Source organism: Lethenteron reissneri, chromosome 44 (assembly GCF_015708825.2).
Source record: "Lethenteron reissneri isolate LAM-NWPU_2019-01 chromosome 44, ASM1570882v1, whole genome shotgun sequence".
NCBI classification, from domain to species: Eukaryota; Metazoa; Chordata; class Hyperoartia; order Petromyzontiformes; family Petromyzontidae; genus Lethenteron; species Lethenteron reissneri.
In genome coordinates, this window is record NC_083822.1 from 13,645,326 (window position 1) to 13,664,870 (window position 19,545).

At 51.6% G+C, this 19,545-nt stretch overlaps 1 protein-coding gene across 2 annotated transcripts in view; it reads left to right on the forward strand.

The window, feature by feature from the left end:
• The window catches only part of LLGL1 (LLGL scribble cell polarity complex component 1), a 57,205-nt gene that overhangs the window by 15,376 nt on the left and 22,284 nt on the right, over positions 1 to 19,545 (forward strand). For both annotated transcript variants that reach the window (XM_061570043.1, XM_061570044.1), the window contains exons 4-9: positions 5,933 to 6,014; positions 6,594 to 6,709; positions 7,367 to 7,540; positions 16,177 to 16,339; positions 16,844 to 16,958; positions 17,551 to 17,605. In XM_061570043.1, the coding sequence (XP_061426027.1) occupies positions 5,933 to 6,014; positions 6,594 to 6,709; positions 7,367 to 7,540; positions 16,177 to 16,339; positions 16,844 to 16,958; positions 17,551 to 17,605 (705 nt within the window). The remainder of the gene's footprint in view (positions 1 to 5,932; positions 6,015 to 6,593; positions 6,710 to 7,366; positions 7,541 to 16,176; positions 16,340 to 16,843; positions 16,959 to 17,550; positions 17,606 to 19,545) is intronic.

Consider the following 19,545-nt stretch of genomic DNA (forward strand, 5'->3'; position numbering starts at 1 on the left):
AATACGTGGAATGATACAGTAATGCAAATAACATGGAGAGAGAGAGAGGAGATGTAGAAAGATAGAGGAGAGAGTTGGAGGTATTCCTGAACTTGCTGTCAGCGCTGAGCAAGGACAAAGTGAATCAAAACCAAGTCCGATGGTTCTTTCTTTACAATCATCCTTGGCCAAGCTGATTCCAGCCATTTGAACTTGGGTCTTCAGCTAAACCTGGAATGTCGGTCGTACTCGTTCACTTCTTTGACCCGGGGTATCGGGGCTTGCTTTAGCCAACGCGGTCACCCTTTTTGATGTTAAATACAATATCGGAGTTATCCGGATATTCTTAAAGACGGCTGTAGCAGCGACGGGTCAGACAAATCCTCTGGCTTGGCGTCGGGACCCTGTTAATAAAATTCCATCTGTGAAATGCACTCCAAGGCCTGAGCATAGGCAGCAGCAGCAAGCAGCTGTGTGTGTGTGTTGGCTCCAAAGCAGAACTCTTCCAATCCTTCAACTTGCCTTGCGGTCTCGAGCTTCACTCGCCTGCTTATTGACTTTGCCGATCTCAAGCCAATGCTGGTAGTTGGGTGGGTGGGTTTTGGCGCTCGAGCCAACACAAACGTTGGCGTTGCACGAAAGGAAAACATTCGCGGGCAAAGAGAAGAGAGAGAGAGAGAATCCCAGCAGAGAAATATGGCCTGCAGTGAAAATAACACACGAAGATTCTGAATCGAGGGATGCCTGTTTTAAATGTTGCCTTTGCAATCCTACCAAAACAAAAACAATCAGGAAATGAAAGCTGCAGGAATAAAACCTTGCTAGTTTTTTTTGTTAAAATACAGATCAACAAAGACCGGAACACAGCCCAGTGTGCATCTCTGTCTGTCACAGGCGTCGACAGTGTGCGGTGCTGATTCTCAAGCTAGCTTGTTTTACTGAGGGTTTAAAACAATATAATCTCATCTCTGGGTTATTTTTCTTGTGGCAGTTTAATATAAGTTGTGTAATATTCAAGGGAATTGACCAGAACACTTGATGGAAGTTGATGACAGCTGAAAGGCTTGCATAAGTGTGGGGTTTTTTTGGAAGAGGAGATGCATTTTACGATTTGATTTAAGTCAAATACCTCATTGGTTATTTGTGCAATAATCATCGTTAAGGAACCTTTGTTAAATTCTCTGCAATATTGACGTATTTGTCTTTGTATTGTTGCTGCTTTGCTCACGCGACCGGCTAAAGGTGATCATCGTCCGTGTAACAACAACAGTGAACTCAACTCTATCTCTTTGGGACTCCTCTCGTGAGGGGGCCAAGGTTGGGCCACTTGCACCATGGCAAAATAAAATCCACATTTCCCTGCACGCCTGATGAGGCTGGTTGTAATCACCAGAGAAACGCACAGTAGTCGAATTGTAAATGTTGTGGGTTTACTCCCCAACACGCAGCCGGTGTGCTGAAGTCGTCACTGATTGCCATGTTCTGTTTACGTGACAAACCTTACTCATCGGCTGTGTTGGGTGACGGCGAGTTTAACAACACTTTTCTATTCAAAGGATTTAACCCCCAAAAAAACATTTTATATGGATCATTTTGGTCACGAAAACATACTCTGCATTAAACTGAAGTTTGGAATCTCCGTATAGAGTTAATTGGCTGCAAGTCTGGTTAACTATTATGCATTCAAGCTCAGACCTGGGATTTGAGAAGCAAAATAAAAAAACATTTATAGACGTTATCTTGTTTGCTGAATATTAAAAAAGAAACGTCAGGGTCACGTCTGGCTCGGCAAGCAGGGGGAGGCTGTGCTGATCACCCTTATCCATAGGGCAACCACCGTTGATGTCCCTACAAAGTGGTGCCTATTTTATCGACCCCAGAAGGATGAAGAGCTGAGTGAACCCCCAACCAGGGATGTGAACTCGCAACCTTTCCGATTGTGGGCCGCTCGCTCGGCCGCTGAGCCACCCGGCCTAATTTAATTTTTAGAAGCATTTATTTTGCTTGCTGCGTGAGCATAAATACATCGCGTGATGTTGATATTATATCATGTGTTTCATATCATACCATATTGATGGCATCCTTCCGTCAACAGCAGATGAAAGAATTTTCAGCTTTGCGTAATCCGAATAATATTGAAGACATATGACTCCCTTTGATTTACATTTCCTGCAGTGTCTGTAAAGTCCGATCCTATATAATACTATTTAAACAAAGTATCGTACTTGTCTGCTTACTTGTTATTGTCGTTCGTCGAGTTGCACATCTCCACTGGCTATCGATGTCTTTCCCGGCTGACACAAGCGCCGAGAGATGGGTCCAGAAAAGTCTGGGCGTGAGCTAGCTGGGTGGTGGGGTGCCACGGTGGTGAGACGTGGAAGAGTAGGCCAAATACTCAGTCGTGCCCCGTCTGCCAGCTTTGGCCGAGGAAGCAGTTCTGGAGCTGCTCCTGTACCCTTTGACCTTTAATCTAGGACTCCCGTAAAAAGACAAAGTGCTGGTATATCTGAAATTGTCTCTTATCGCGTCCGACTCCCAGTGGGGCCAGGAGGTGGGGTTGGTGGGTCGTGGAGAGACGCCGGGGCAAGCGAAGAGCACGGCCTCCTCCGATTGATTTCAAAAGTTGTTAAACTCCACTTAAGAACAGATGGCGAGCTTCTTAATTTTCTTAATTCCCCAAACGAAATAATGGGCAGCTGTGGGGCAGAATGATTGCCAACCATCTGTACATACGTGGACATTCAGTAATGAAGGCTTGTATTTTTACTCTCTGTGCATTTGTTAAAGTACATGTGATGTGTTACAAGCGGAAAAGTGAGAGTGACTTAAAAAAACAACGAATTTTCTGATTTGCGATCTGTTTCCATCTTCTCCAGAGACTTTTGACATTGTTTAAATGGTGCCTGAAAATAGCCTTTTCAGTCAAGGTCATTCTCAGCCATTCTGGCCTCTACAAACAAACAAATCGGAACGTTCGTAAACGTTGTGGAGGCTGAACTTGTGACCCCTCGTGCAAAACTGTCTCGGCAAAGAGCGCCCCAGCCGCCCCAGCCGCCCCAGCCGCCCCAGCCGCCCCAGCCGCCCCAGCCGCCCCAGCCGCCCCAGCCGCCCCAGCCGCCCCAGCCGCCCCAGCCGCCCCAGCCGCCCCAGCCGCCACAAGCGCAGGCTGCCGGCCTCCCAAAGCGAGCGGAGAAACCGCGTCCGAGTTTGCACGCTCGGAGCCGTTGCGGTGATTCATTGAGGCCTCCCCTATCCTGACCATCGAGACGCAGAAAGGGGGGGGGGGGCGCCCGGGGGGGGGGGGGCGCCCGTCTGACGACTCGCGCTCGCTTGCACGCACGAGAGTGGGCATGCTTGCTTTAACTCCCATGCTATCAGCTTGGAGAAGAGTCAAGGGGGGGGGGGGGGTGGCAGTTATTTTTATTTATTTACTTTTTTACTAGGCTAGGCCCCCTGAGCTACACATCTCTTTTTCAGGTGCGACCTGGCTTTCACAAATGATGGCCCAACGACTAAGTGGCTTATCATCACGTGGAAATACACAACGAGCCAAATACTCTAAACATGTGACGTTGATTCTAAATGTGGAGGGGAAAAACCGGAGGACACGAGAAAAATCCACGTGACCACAGGAGGGAGACGTGCAAATTCTAAATATATAGCAGACATCGGGGTCGGGATCAAACCCATGACCTTATGGATACCAGGCGAGGTGGTTAACGTCTCTCCACGGTGGCACCCCTGCGGTGGTCACCCCCGGTCCGCGCTTGGCTGCGAGCGTTCTGTGTGCCTGGGAAAACACGTGGAACGTTCTGGAATCTTGGTCATGGCCGTCTCTATTGTGGGCGCCTAACCGAGCCTGAACGGCCGAGCCTATTCAAGTCTCCTCCTTTCACAATCGCCGCATGCCTGCCCTTAATAAAGCAAAGAGGGATTAATTAAAGTCTCACTGAGGGCCCCCCCACCCCCCACCACACCCCTCTTTTCACACAAAGATGGGTAAAGTAAACCATGGAAACGTCTCTGTAGCTTATTTATTTATTTGCCCATCTGCACTCCCACCTCTGCTCTGGCGCATTGCTGCTTCCCACCCGCCCCACGGGGGTGGCTACCCGAGTTCGATTCCCGCTCACGGCCACCGATACAGGTGACAATTACCTGAACTGATCCTGGGCCTCCCCTAGGTCGACTGGACCTCAATTGAGTACTTGGTGCGATGTGTAGTAAACATCGCCACTGGGGGGGGGAGGGAGACAAAAGCGGCTGGGCGTGGTGTTGGCCACCCCCTGTCCTTATAGGTGCTTCTCGCAAACAGCACTTGCCCCAACTGCCTGCTATGGCTATACGGGGGGCCTTCGTCTTTGTGAAGGTTTCCCTGCCACGTGGTGGGCTGGCCGGCGCGGGGCCATCTCCCCATGTACGGTGGCCCAGGAGATGTTATCGCCCTCTCCTGGTATGCAGGAGGTCGTGGGTTCGATCTCTCTCGCCATGGAAACGTGGATTTTTCTTCGGGTCCTCCGGTTTTGCCCTCCAGGTTTAGAATCAACATGCGTTTAGAGCATTTGACCGCTCTAAATGTCCATGTAATAATAAGCTGCCTTGCTATATAGCTCAGCGGGCCTTACCTGGTAAAATAAAGAATAGTTTAGTAATTTAGTTATCCGCAACCTTTTGTCACGGTTACGTGTAGCCACCTAACAAAGGGTTAATCCGCGGGATCACAGAGCCACGTTCCAGCTTGAAGCGTATCAAATGACCGGCGATAATTATTTTTCCTGGAAATTAGCAGTGGAACAGGACACCTTGGTCATTACTAATCGCAAACATTGTCGGTTGGTGAAAATAAAAAATGTGGGCTGCGCAGAGGTGGAAGGGCAGGAAGCTTGAGTTGAACATTGGTGGATTTAAAAAATATTATCAACTGAACTCAACAATGTTATTTTACCACTGAGCTATGTCGCTCTTTCTCAGAAGCGACCTGGCCACAAATGATAGCTCAACGAAGTGGCTTATCATGTGGAAATTTATAGCAGCCAAATAATCTAAATGCACATCCATTTTAAATGTGGAGGGGAAAACCGGAGGACCCAGAGAAAAATCCTTGTGACTATGAGGGGAGAACATGCAAACTCCAAATATATAGGCGTCGTCAGGGTCATGGATCAAACCTGCATACCAGGCGAGGGAATCAAAGTGGCCGGGTAACGCGTTAATGGGTAATGCGTTAATGGGGTGGCTGCAGTTTGCACCGTTCCTGTCATGCACATTTTGCTCACGAGTTTGACATCTCTCGATGCGTCTTAAGACGTAAAAATTGTGCCATGGGAAAATCACTTCAACAATGATTTCATTTTTTTAATGACTCGCAACAAATGTAAACTTAAGAAGAAAGCTGTTTGCGTGTGAGGATGGGAGCCATGAAACGGAGATGTGGAGTTTAATTTAGTCTGCCCAGCGTGAAATACGATCGGATTCCATTCTGAAGCATTGCGAGGTCGTTGGGCTCATGTAATTTAAACGAAGGTGAGAGTCCCTTGAACACCGTGTTTACTTTGCGAGGGAGAACTGCTTCACGCAGCAGCCATCCTGTCACAGCAGTTCTGCGGCCTCGGTAAAATGAACTCTTGGGCTCTGCTGGAAACTTGTGAAATGTGAACGTTTATCTGGTTCATAACAGCGACCATCCATTGCAAAGTAAAATTTTCAAGATGCTCGGGCTGATGGGAGTTCTGAATGTTGCGCAGCATTCCTTGCAAGCTTGAGGTTATGTACACGCACGGGTACCTGATCCAATAAGCGTTTGTGAAATTTTGCTTCTGTAGAATATGTCGAACCCACGACCACCTGTATACCAGGCGAGGTAGTTGACATCTCGCCACCGCGGCACCCCACTCGATCGGAGAGACTTCTCCGTGCACGGCGCGAGGTTTTCCTTGACCGGAGGCTCCCTCAGGTGCGGAGCTCCTGGCGTGGTGCTCAGCGGGAAGCACCAGACGGCCACCGCCGTCACACAGCTCCACTTCGTGCCGGGGCAGGTGCGGAGTGGCGATGCGGAGTGGCCACGCCGGGCACGGAACGGCACCACGCAGCCAGCCACACATTCACTTGATCCACACCGGCCACCCACCCACACTACTGACACATCCCACCCCCAAGAAAGAAACTAAGCCTACATTTCAACTGCTTTAAGAAACAATGTTCTCTTTTACAGAGGAATACTCGCCAGTCAGTTGTAGCGCATTCTAAGTTGATTGTAGAGAAGCAGTGGATCCGTTTAAAGTATAGGACACAGAAGTTGAGTACTGTACGTACAGACTTCCGCTAGCGACATCACTCAGCAGCGTTTTGAAGTTCCCGTAAACAACAACAACAGAGCTACGAGAAGCGCACGCAAGATGCCGGATGCCTGATGGAATATTTCCGGAACAACGTGAAGGAAAATTTGAATTGCCGTCTATAACCTATGCCGGTTTAATAGAGCATTCCAGATGGTAAAACGCCGGATAAACAAAGCGTTTGTCATAATTGGCTATCGATGTACCCAAAAATGTATTGACCGAGTTTGCTCGTTGGCTGACGGGAGAGTCGTTGCCGGGCGGGGCGAGGGTGCGCAGGGCCTCCTCGTGTCGCTGCTCGACGACAACTCGCTGCACCTGTGGGAGCTGGTGGAGCGCGGGGACTGCACGGCGCTGCAGGAGAGGGGGGACTTCACGCTGAGCACACGCCCGGGGTAAGGTTCCTCCCGATCGCGGGCGCCGCACATCCGCGACGCGTCGCCGCTACGAGAATGCGCCGGAGCGTAATCCATCGCACGTACGCCGGTCACCTTCGCAGCGGCTTCTGGCTAGCCATCGAACAAAACACGGTCACCGCATCGTGCGCTTTCGGATGCACTTCTGAGGCCGTCTGAAACCCTCTTCCAATATTAGGAAGCCACTGGAGCTATGCACTTTTAAATCGTTGACCCTTGAAAACTAATTTATTTAGAACTGCTTTTTACGTTAAGTTTGTCCTTCCCCCTGCAGCTTCGATTAGCACGGTTGGCTATGTACGGTGTGAAGGAAGTTCAACATGCATACAAATCCGCGTCGACCGTTTTGCCGACTGTCGTAGATCATCGCGCTGCTCGAGGAACCCGGTGGCCCCAGTTGGATTCCTGCTCGCGGCCACCAGCACCAGTGACGAATATCTGAACCAGTCCTGTGTTTCCTCCGGGTCGATTAAACCTTAAATGTGCTGTGGAAACATCAGCACGGGGGAGACGAAAACAGCCTGGCTTTTGCCAGCCTTCATAGGTGCTGCTTGCTAATGGCATTTACACAAAAGTCTGTCACGGCGTTGCGGGGGATTTTTGCCTCTGCGTCCGTGTGAATGTGCGTGCAAGCAGGGCGTTTCCGAGCGGCGTGCGTGTGACGGTCGCATGCGTGCTGGCGGGCGGCGCCCGCCTGTGCGCGGGCACGGAGAGCGGCGCGGTGCTGATGCTGCGCCTGCCCCAGCTCGCCCCGCTGGAGGAGGGGGACGTGGAGGGGGCTACCATCTCGACCGAGGCGGCGCTGCATGCGTAAGGCTCGCGGCCCCCCTGTCCGCGTGGCGCGGGGATGCATCCCACCACACGCACGTCGTGCGCCGTGGGCACCGCCCCTCTGTCACGCCTCGCGGCCGCCATGCGTTCTGTTGGCGGAGCTCCGTTGTCGATGGAAATGCGACCTCTCGTCGCTCGCTGGGGGGTCCGTAGGCCGTGGCGGTGTCCGTTAAGTCCGGCCCTGCTCTCTCGAGGCTTCCCCCGGCTGCTCGGCTGCCCGCTGCCGTCGTGACGGATGGTGCCGAGCCCAGGGCCAGGCGGGGAGCGACGTCGGCTTCGGGGGCCACTTGAGCCCGGAGCTGCCCGTAGGCCGCTCTGCCACTCGTAGTCACTCGACGAGGGGAGCAGTGGCGCAGTGGTTGGGGCACCGCGCTACGAACCCGGCGACCAGATTCCGATTCCCGCTCACGGCCAACACCAGCGACGATTATCTGAGCCTAGGCTTCCCCTAGGTCGACTCAGCCCGAAATTAGTACCTGATGCTGTGTGTAAACATGGCCACTTCGGCGTGGTGCTGGCCACCCACCCCTCGTGTCGTGCTGGCCTTTCGTAGGTGCTCGCTAACAGCACTTGCCCCAATAGTCTGTTAAGGCTATATAGGGCATCTTTGTTTTTGTCATTCCCAACACTTTGCCTTTTTTTATTGTCAATTGTTTTCCAACTTTTATCCTGAACGTTTCAGCCCTCAGGCTTGCAGGAAGGATCACGTGATTTGGTGCGGTGGCACACGCCTGCAATTGATCGGCTTGCCTTGGGGCCATGGTTGGTTCAAAGGTCGCGAGCGATAACTGGGACGTAAGCGTGGCAGGAACCGTGTGACGGTGCAAGGTTTATTTAGGGCTGAGTGCGCCTGGATGGGCGACAGTGCGCTGTTGCCGGTGCGTAGCGGGGAGGGTTTGAGGTTTGTGGGTTTACCTCTGGGAGGCTGGGGAGAGATGGGGGGGGGGTGGGGATTTTCTCATGTGGCGTTGCGTTACTACGATGTACGGAAAGTCCTCGATTAACGTGCTAGTTGTAGATGCGTTCTGCAAAAAACGCATTTAGCAAGTGATGTAATAAGTTTGGCAAGTTACGATATACTCCTACTATGCACCAGTGACGTGCAGTGAGGTCAATGGCTGGGGAGGCACTGGCTCGTGTCAGAGCCAGATTCACACACTGAGGGGGGCGTGTCCTCGCTGAGGAGGGCGTGTCTGATACGCCCCCTTTTAGTAACAGCTGTTTTCATTGGAGTATGACGGGTGAGGCTCTGCCTCCCCTGCCTCCCCTGACCACACGTGACTGCTATGCACACGCAGTGAAATGGCGGGACAAATAACTGAGGGTACGCCGCCTGCTTACCGTATCATTCCATGTTACTGTATCGCTGTACCGCTCGGCCACGCAGCTCAAGAAAGTAGTTTTGTCATCCATCGCTCAGAAACCGCGTTATAACGGTGCGCGTTCCGCATTGTGCAAAAAGTGTTCCCAAATGGAAGAACCGCATTGCAGCGAACACGCGTTGTCATGTGAACACGCGTTGTCATGTGAACACCGCCACGCTTTAAAGCAAGCACTCGCCGTACGTGATTTAATTAATTGTCATCTCCGAGCGGTCAAATGTTTCGCAGCACAATCTTGTATTGTCCACACCAGCATCATCATTTAGGGTTCACAGCAGCCTACGCACACACGCACTCGCACACTCGGAGCAGCGCTCGCTTAGAGCAGCACTCGCACGCTCGGAGCAGCGCTCGCTCAGAGCAGCACTCGAATTGTAGCAGCGCTCGCTCACTCGGAGCAGCGCTCGCCCCGACGATGCGCGCGGCTCCACGGGTGGACTGTGTCTCTTGGTGGGCGCGTTCGTAAGTGGCCTCTGCTAATGGTGCTTCACATCGTCCCGAGGAGGTGGCTCTCAAGCTCCACTTCGGCGGACGAGGAGTGTCACCCTGTCCCGGACGTGTCACGGCGCTGGTGCGCGATGCACCGTGTATGTGCACGCACAGACGTGCGCACGGACGCACAGACGTACAAACTCACGCACGTACGGACGTGTACAGATGCGTGTGCACACGCGCTGGGTTCGTGCGCACTGCGGCCCCCGGGTCCACTGCCACCGTGAATGCTTGGGAGGAGAGGGGGTGCGGTGGTGGCCCTTGCTGTCAAGCTGGGCAGCTCACAGCGGTGGCGGCGGTGATGGTGGGAGCCGTGGTGGTGGTGGTGGCGATGGTGGCGATGGTGTAGTGATCGTGTTGGGGTGGTGTTGCAGTGGTTAGCGCACTGTGCTACGAACCTGGCGACCCGAGTCCGATTCCCACTCGCCACCAACACCAGTGATGATTATCTGAACTAGCCTTGGGCCTCCCCTCGGTGTAATGTGTAAATATCGACAATAGGGAAACAAAGGCGGCCGGGTGTGGTGCTGACCACCCCACCCCCCTCGCGTGCTGGATACTTGCTTACAGCAATTGCCCCAATAGTCTGTTAAGGCTAAATGAAGAAGCTTTATCTTTGGTGGCAGTGGTAGTGATGGTGTAAAATGGTAATGGTATTGTGGTAGTGGTAGCAGTGGTGATGATGGTGGTTAGGGGTTCATGGTAGTGGTGGTGATGATACAGTAGGGAGTACAGCTGGTGCTTCTGCCAGTCATCTCAGTCAGCCAACCCATGGCACCTACTGGGTCTGTCCTGTGACCTCCTGTCAGCAAGCCTTTGACGCTTCACGTGACCTCAGGGTAGGTGCACCCAGCCTGGCACAGGCGCTGTGATGACGTCGCCGTCACTTCGTGGCGAATGGCGGGTGTTGGTGATGGGATGGTGCTGGATAAGGTAAAGCCTCTTCATGTTTTCATCATCTTGATACCGACAGAAATGGTCCCAGAGAGAGATGTCACTCCTCCGGCTTTGCTGCCACCAAAGTCTGCAATCTCCTCCCCCAGCCGCCCGTGCTGCTCACGCCCTGCCTCTGTTCGTGTCGAGGCTCGCCACCATCCTCTTGCCTTCTCACTATGGCTGACCGAATGCGTTACAACGCTCTTCACATCAATTCATACCTTGTTTGTATTGTACATTTGGATTAAGCCAGTTTCTCTTGTTGAACATCTTGATGCTGCCAGCCGAGGCAGTGGCGTTGCCTTGCAACAACCTTCATCCAATTTGGGGGAGAGTCGTACAATCATTGATTGCTAACATTTCCCGTTTTGTACACACACTGAGTGTGTGTAGCCTTGTTGAGTGTGTGTGTGTACACACACACCCAACAAGGCTACACATTCCTCAATAACAGTCTCCTAAAGATGACAACATATCTGGCCTTTCTTCACAGCAGAGGGCTTTGCTCGGAAGAAGTGCCATTGTCACGGACACCGAGTACAAATAAGAGCCCTCGACTCTGAAGGAGGGCCGCTGCCTGCAGCGTCGCGTTACGCCTCTCGTGTCCCTGTCAGCGCAGTGTTTTACTCGTGAAGGTGACGGGTGTTGGTTATTGTGACTGAGCACCGCCGCCAATGCAGTGTCGTCGTTTTTAAATCCTTTATATTAAGTTCGCTTGCTTGCTTGCTTGCGTGCTTGCTTGCTTACGACCGTGCAAATCTTTCGGTCGTTTGTTAACCCACTTCCCGTGATCCAATCGAGCTGACATTTTGCACACAGACTCGTTGAATGAGACAATTAATGTTCGTGAAAAATGTTTTCAAAAATTTTACATTGTTTAGAGAAAACAAATTAAATATTTAATTACCAATTGCTTAATACTGGCAGACAATCATCTGACCCATAGGTGGCAGCCATCTCAAACCAGAGGATGAGAAGACTCTAGCCGCCACGCATATAAAGGATTTATAGTGAAAAACTTTGTTTTTACGGGTTATACTTATTTCAAATTAAGTTTTGGTGACAGAGAGCCACTCATCTAAATCATCAATCACTCAATCTTAATTTTACGTGCCAATATCAGAGTGCACATTACAGCAGAACGGGACGCTACCGTGGGGCATGGAGCAACGGGGAGGGACAGAGAGAGACTCCCTCACCACCTCAGCGGCCGACACCGGCCGAGCGGAGCAAATCGCAACCGCACGCAAAAGAAAGTGTAAATAGGCATTGCGAGTCGCATAAGTCGAAAATAAAATATACAATTAGATGGTCGGCGGGTTTTGACGTCACGTGACATTGGTGAGGTCCAGGAGACGGGGGAGTGATGATCAACTTACAGATTTGCCATACTTTTACGGTGGAAGTTCCGTGGGTTCCTGCTCGTTATTTATAATGCTGCTGCGATTTGATGGCTTCTCATTCGTAAACACGAGGAGGTGTGTACTGTGTATTTTGACGGAGAAGGCCGTGTTCATGAGGGTTGTAAAAGAACTAAAATGTTTTACGTCAGCATTGGCTCGGTTGCCAAACGGGAAATGAGGTCTGTGTTTCAGTGTCAGGGCTGGAAATTCGACTTCATGAGAATGATTTCCAGGCCTCGTTGCTCTCCGGAATAATAATAAAAAACACATTGTGGGTTTTTTTGGACTGACGTGACTTTATTGAATTACAGTCCCCAATTCTTTCGAGCGTCACTTTAACTTTGGTTTGTGAATACATTTTCACGTTCGCCCTCGTTTGCGAGGCTGACGAACGTGTGATGTTGCTTTGCATCTTAGGTGTTTCTTTTAGTCCGAAGAAAAATGTGTAAAGGGCAAAACAACAGCCCAGTTTCGTGACGAGTTGCACGATGTATTGCGCGATTGGAGCCTTGCGAGTAAAATGTCGGCCTGGAATGTCTGCAGTCCGGACAGCCTCGCATCTTGTCGTCTTGACCTGCCAGACGCCTCGTGGCCTGTGACGAGGCACGCACGGAACTAAACTAAGCTATTTCTATTTTGCCAGCTAAAGCCCAACTGTGCTTATATAGCTCTTTTTCAGAAGTGACCTGGTCACAAATGATAGCTCAACGAAGTGGCTTATCACGTGGAAATGTATAGCAGTCAAATACTCTAAGCGCGTGATGTTGATTATAAATGTGGAGAGAAAAACCGGAGGGCCCAGAGAGAAATCCACGTGACCACGGGGAGAAAGAACATGCAAACTCCAAATATAAATGAGTCGGGATTGGGATCGAACCCACGACCTCCTGTGTACCAGGCGAGATGGTTAACATCTCTTCACCACGGTCTGCCGGCCGAGTCACCCTTGAACAAGAGCTGCTTGGCTCGGTGGGCTTCACTCGGTGGGGAATCCACTCCTGGTTCTGAGCTTGTCAGGTCCCCGAGCTGGGAACAACTCAGTCGGGGCCGTGGGGTGAGGGGTATTTGGGGGGGCAGATTGCTTTCAGCCTCCAATCCGAAGGGGGGGGGGGGCCTCAGAGATTGTCTTAGAGAAGGGTCTCGGTGGGGGGGGGGGGTATTTTTTCATTTAACACCTCGCCTCCAGAAACCCGTCCGTGGCCCTTCCCGCGTTAGTCGGAGGTGTCGCCGCCTGACCATGAAACCGACTTCTCGGCGGCATCAGTTGAGGCCCTCCGGCATGGGGGCCCTGGCCTCACGAGGTGTGGCACCCCAAGCCACCTCTAGGGAAGAAAAGCGACTGAACTGGATGGCCTTCCGGCGATTCGTGGAGACGCAAAATTGTTAAACGTTTGGCTTTTCACAATGGAGATTTGTTGCACTCTGGTGTTCAAACGAATTCTCATAAATATTAACCGCATTGATATTTTTTGGTTTTGGTGAGCCTACGCAGGTGTAGAATTTGACTGGACGCTGAATGTAGCCCTTGGATGCTGGGTTTCGTGTTAATAATCCTGACCATATGTGTCTGGCCCATGAAGTCTATTTGATTGCTACTGCTGCTGCTGTTAGTGCACTACATCGTTCCGTACAGATCTGTGCCATGCTCGCCTTACCCCCCTCACACTTTTCTCCTTCATCACGACTCTACAGCATCCGGTGGTACCTTTGTATTTTTACGTGGCTGTGTAAATCGCGCGGTGTGTGGGGAGCGGGAGTGCTGCGGTTAGCACGCTGTGCTGCGACTCGAGTTCGATTCCCGCTCATGGTCAACACCGGTGACGATTGTCTGAATCGGTCCTGGGCCTCCCGTAGGTCAACTCAGCCTCCAATAACTACCTGGTAGGATGTGTAATAAGTAAAACCCATAAAAACAAAGTTTTTCACTATAAATCCTTTATATGCGTGGCGGCTAGAGTCCTCTCGTCCTCTGGCTTGAGATGGCTACCACCTATGGGTCAGATGATTGTCTGCCAGTATTAAGAAATTGGTAATTAAATATTTAATTTGTTTTCCCTAAACAGTGTAAAATTTTGGAAAAAAAATTTCACGAACATTAATTGTCTCGCACAACGAGTCTGTGTGCAAAATGTCAGCTCGATTGGATCACGGGAAGTGGGTTAAAACACGACCGAAAGATTTGCACGGTCATAAGCAAGCACGCAAGCACGCAAGCATGCAAGCAAGCAAGCGAACTTAATATAAAGGATTTAAAAATCACCACTGAGGAGACAAAGGCATCCAGGCATGGTGCTGGCCGCCCACCCTCTCGTGTGCCGTGGTGCTGACCTTCACAGATGCTACTGGCGATCAGCACTTGCCCCAACAGTCTGTTATGGCTACATGGGGTATCTTTGTCTTTGTGCGTGGGGATGGGTGAAATGGCCTTGGCCTCGATGAAGATGGGACTCGCCTCTCTTTGTTTTGCCTGTTGGCAGCATGTGGACCTTGCTCTCATTGATTCTAAAAATGTTGACGTTTACGTATTTACTAAGTTCTCCCATTGAATCGATCGCTATAATATATTTTTTCTAGCAGTCAGCACCAACAATATTAAGTCTACAAAGTGCATGACAGGGCAATGTAAATAAATGTTGTTCTCATTGGAAGCATTTCACTGTGCAACATTGCGAGCAGTGAGAATCAATTTCCTTTCATCACTTTGTAGGGCAAACTCGGATAAAATAATTTACATGAGAACAACCAGACGCATCACGGATCGAATATCCCTTCAGTGAGTCTCGTTAGAAGGTTGGTGTTGATTCAGTGTTTGTATACGGCAATATGTCCATGTGCTTCAGGTGCCAATGTCAAGGTCTCTTAGTCATGAGAGCACCTCAAGGGAGAGAGTTGGTGTACTTGTGTTCTTCCTCTGTTGACGGAGTGCGGATGACGCTGGTTTAATGTGTGGCCCGTTGCTTGGGTTGCATGGCCACCGTCACTCTTCTGTGGCTTGTCATTAATGGGTCTGTAGACGTCTCTGTGGGTTAACTATTCGGTCCATCGTTTAGGTTGTATGGCCATGATCGCACTGCTGCATCTCATGCTAAATTATGCACTAAAAAAGGAGATGCATGATGCGTGCATCAGACTGTTGGTGTCGTGATGCTGTTGGTGGTTCCACCGGTGTCTTCAAGAAAATAGACAACCAGGAGGTGCGATGTTTGCGATGTTTGGGCTTCGATGAGGTGTTCATTCTACCACCCCCACCACGGCTCTGCGTGTGTGCCAACATGGCTACCGCCCGGCCTCCACTGGATGCGCCCCCGACACAAACCTGCAGCCCCCCGAACGCAGCCCCCCGCTGCGCTCACTGTCCTCAAGTTCGCACGCGCGGCAGTGAGAAACATCCGTCTGGCAGCGCGTGCAGCCCAGTGTTCCGTGCTTTATATCCATCCCTGCTTGCAAGCAATTCCATCTTCATTGTGTGGAGTTGGCAGTGTCAGATCTGTGGGGAAAAGAGAAAACTCAAAGAATTCTCGTAAATGTTAAAGCGGGAGTTTTTAAAACGAGAGTCGCTGACGGAAGGAATTCTTTGCACAATGTGGAAACGTTGAGACGGAATGTGAAAAACTAAACGAATGACTTCTGTGTGGTTTAGAGTTGTGTGGGTGGCAGGACCTGTGTGCACTGGGTTTATAGCACAGTGCTGCTGTGTAATTGTAAATTAACTTTTCTGAAAAAGTAAATTTACTTTTCTTAAAAAGTAATTTCCACACCAGAGAGAAAGTGTAACAGGTTGCACCATCGTGTTCCCATGGCAACGGCGAAGAACTCTGATCCATCTCTTGACCACCAAGTTCATGTAGGACCTGGTGAAGAATTTGACCACAACTCCCCCCTACACACCGTGCATGGCTGAAGGAGGAGCCCACACCCCAGCAGGCCTGGATTCCAGCCAGGCAGGCAGGAATCCAGGCAGAGATCTTTTTTCTAGACTAGTACGATTGCCATGCATGTGTGTGTGTACGTGTGCATCGCCCTGTGAGTGGCTACACTCCACTACGAACCGAGCGAACAGAATTCGATTCCCGCTCATGGCCAACACCAGTGATGATAATCTGAACTACTTGTGGGCCTCTCCTAGGTCGACTCAGTCTCAAATTAGTACCTGGTGCAGTGTGTAAAACATCACCACTGGGGAGACAAAGGCGACCAAGTGTGTTGCTGGCGACCCACCCCCTTGTGTGCCGTGCCGGCCTTCATAATTGCTCACTTCACAGCACTCGCCCCAAAAAAATGTTTAGGATATACCGGGGATTTTGTCTTTGTTTGGCCCCAAGTAGCACCTAACACTTGTCCCGACAGTTTATTGAGGCTACACCGGGGATCTTTGTCTTTGTGCGGCCGCGTGCCCGTGCAGAGTGGGCGTGGAGCAGCGGCCGTGCCAGCCCCTGGGCCCCGTGGAGGCCCTGCAGCAGCACCCCGCACGGCCCCACCTGCTGCTCGTCGGCTACGGCCGTGGGGCCCTCCTTGTGTGGGACCTCCGGCGCCACGCCGCCCAGCGACACCACCTGGGGGCGCCTGTGAGCACCACCCCCAACCACCACCACCAACCACCACCACCAACCACCACCAATACCCCCAACCACCACCCCCAACCACCACCACCAACCACCACCCCCAACCACCACCAATACCCCCAACCACCACCAATACCCCCAACCACCACCCCCAACCACAACTACCCCCAATCACCACCACTTCCCACCCACCAACCACCACGACCACCCCCAACCACAACCACCCCCAACCACCACCCCCACCACCCCCAACCACCACCCTTGGGGAGCGGTGGCACAGCGGTTAGCGCGCTGCTCTACGAATTGGTCCTGGGCCTCCCCCTGCAATGAGTACCCGGTGAGATGTGTAAACATCACCACTTGGGCGACAAAGGCGTGGTGCTGGCTACCCACCCCCTTCGTGTGCCATGCCGGCCTTCATGGGTGCTACTCGCTAACAGCACTTGCCCCAAAAGTCTGAAGGCTACACAGGGGATCTTTGTCTTTGTGCGGCACGCTCGGCGGTAGCTGGAGAGCGCCACGTGGCAGGGCACCGGCGATGGCATCGTGAGCTCGCACAGCGATGGCAGCCACAGCGTGTGGAGCCCCGGGGAGGAGCAGCCACAGACGAGCGTCACGTACGGTACGGACACACGTCCCACACGCCACGCACACACCCAGCGCCATGGACACACGTCCCACACGCCACGCACGCTCCCAGCGCCACGGTCACTCGCCCCACAGCCGGCGGACGTGCAGTGTTGGGATGGACTCAACACTGCCCAGTACATTAAGCAGTCCCCTTCCTTAATCTCCTTCCAAACCTCTCTCAAGCCCTCACCTCTTCTCCATCATCACCCATTCCCTTCCTCTCCCCTCCACTCCGTTCCGTCCCTCCCCTGCCCTTTCGTGATCCCCGAGTACCCCTCTATCACTGCCATTTGTTCCTCAATCCTTGATGTCATTGACAGTGATGTCATTGACAGTGATGTCATTGACAGTGATGTCATTGACATCATTCCAATCTGTGTCATTGTTTTGCAAGCTACGTCAAGCACCTTTTAATGAAGGCACTTTATAAATATTCAATTAGATTGCAATATACGGACCCTGCGTGTGTGTATGACCATCTCACGGTGGACACGTTAGTGTCTCCGTCGTCCTGAGGTGGCCACCTGGACCGTCTCGCAGCGTGGCTGTGCCTCACCGCCCTGTGGCCTCTCTCCCATCCACAGGCCCCTTCCCCTGCAAGGCCATCACCAAGGTCCTGTGGGAGGACTCCAGCAACGGGTGAGTCGTCATGTTTCTAACAACGCATCATTCAAACGTGACCCCCCTACGCCCAGCGTCATTAATGATCATTATAAGGTGACGTCCTTCAAGTGGACACCCCCCCCCCCCCCATTAATAATAATTAGCGGGTGACGTCACTCCACATCGGGGGCCGAGGAGCCTCCTCCCCCCTCCTCAGCGTCAACTCACAAACCTCACTCACAAGGCAGAACCCTCACGTTCACGCGATCTCCGTCATGCTGTTGAGACATCAAAGTAAAAAGGACGTCGTGATGAACAAGGGATTTTAACCTTTACATGCAATAAGTCTGTGTCACCGCTCCCTTACAAACTGCACACGCATTGATGCAATGAATATCACGTCGCGGGCTGCTTTTCGCTTGCAAGTTTCAGATTTATTAGCAATACACCCGTCCTTGGACGGGCAAAAAGGCGAGTTTCATAATATCTTCCTTGCAAAACGAGCAATGGGGCCGCACTCATTTTCATTCTTGTCTATTGAGGAATCCGATGAGCTTTAAAGCTCTTTTTCACAGATGTCCAGTAGGGGCGGCTCACAGTTACAACAACAAACAACACAAAAACACAATAGGAGTGCAAAGTATAGGAATATGTAAGCAAATCGTAACAAAATTTCCGTAAAACAGATAAAGTTTCTAAGTTTAAGTTGCACCAGTTCCCAAGCTTGGGCAAGGCAGCAAAGCAAGAAGAGTCCCAGACCACAGCAAGACAACAGCAACGCACAGTCCCCCAATAACATTGCACATTGCAATGTCACTCTCGATACACGGTGTAAGGATGAAAGTTACAAATTTGCAAAACGCAGTTGCATGCAGGGCGAATCGTCTGCTTGAGGATATTGTTTGAAGCGAGCGCTCGGGCTGCAGAGGGGACGTCCCGTGCGCCGTCATCGTCATTGTGTACGGTGAACACGGCATCTTTATGACCGTAGATGTGAGCCTTGAACAAACGGTGACCTCCACGTTCCGCAACGAGCACGCAAGCGGCGCGCTCTTTGCTCCTCTCCGTGCACGACGCCGCATCGAGCGTTTGCTGACATTTGCTTTTCCCCGCGACGTCCTGGGAAACGCGTAATGAGTTTGTTAAAATGTCCAGAGTATGGGGTATATTTATTTATATATATATATTCTCCTCCTCCCCCACACAATGCTTTTGCAATAGCCAGATGGTTAATTCTAATCATTGGAGCTGTTCAGGTCTGGGAGTAAAGGCAGCATGAGATAAACTCGTCCCGATTGTGAGTCCCGGCGGCCGGGAACCAAATCCACGGATCGAGGTCCCCGCCAGGTTTAGTAAGCTAAGCCGGAGCGAGCCTGCGCCCCGTGTGTGGGTAAGCTCAGCCGGGGCGAGCCTGCTGCGCCGTGTGTGGGTGACTGCCAGTGCGCCGCACGGTGCTGTCTGTGTGGAGCTGCGAGGTGCCAGCGCAGGGACAGTACAGAAATGTTCACGGGGACTTTTGAGCGTTTCACGCTTGCACAGTGGAGTTTTCTCCTCCACATATACAACGTTTTTTTTTCCCACACAAAGCCAAACTCTCACGAATGGAATTCTCCAAAAATACCCCAATGCTGCCGGACCTTCCTGAACAAGATTCTCTTTAGACTCTGAGGTTTTCCTGGGTAAACCGATGGAATAATTTCTGTTCTGAGACGACTGCCGCCACGTGGCGTTATCTCCCGAACGTGACTCCGGTTTCCCAGCCTCCGCGGCGCTGCGTTGTCTCCCCCCTCCCTCCTCCTCTGACTGCTGCTATACATTTCCACGCGATGATGAGTTGCTTCGCTGAGCTATCATTTGTGATAGCCAGGTCGCTTCTTAAAAAGAGTTAATAGCTCAGTGGGCTTTACCTGGTAAAGTCACATCTTTTAGTTTAGTTGAAGATGCGGAGAGTGGAGTGATAAGGAGAGTGAGAGGGA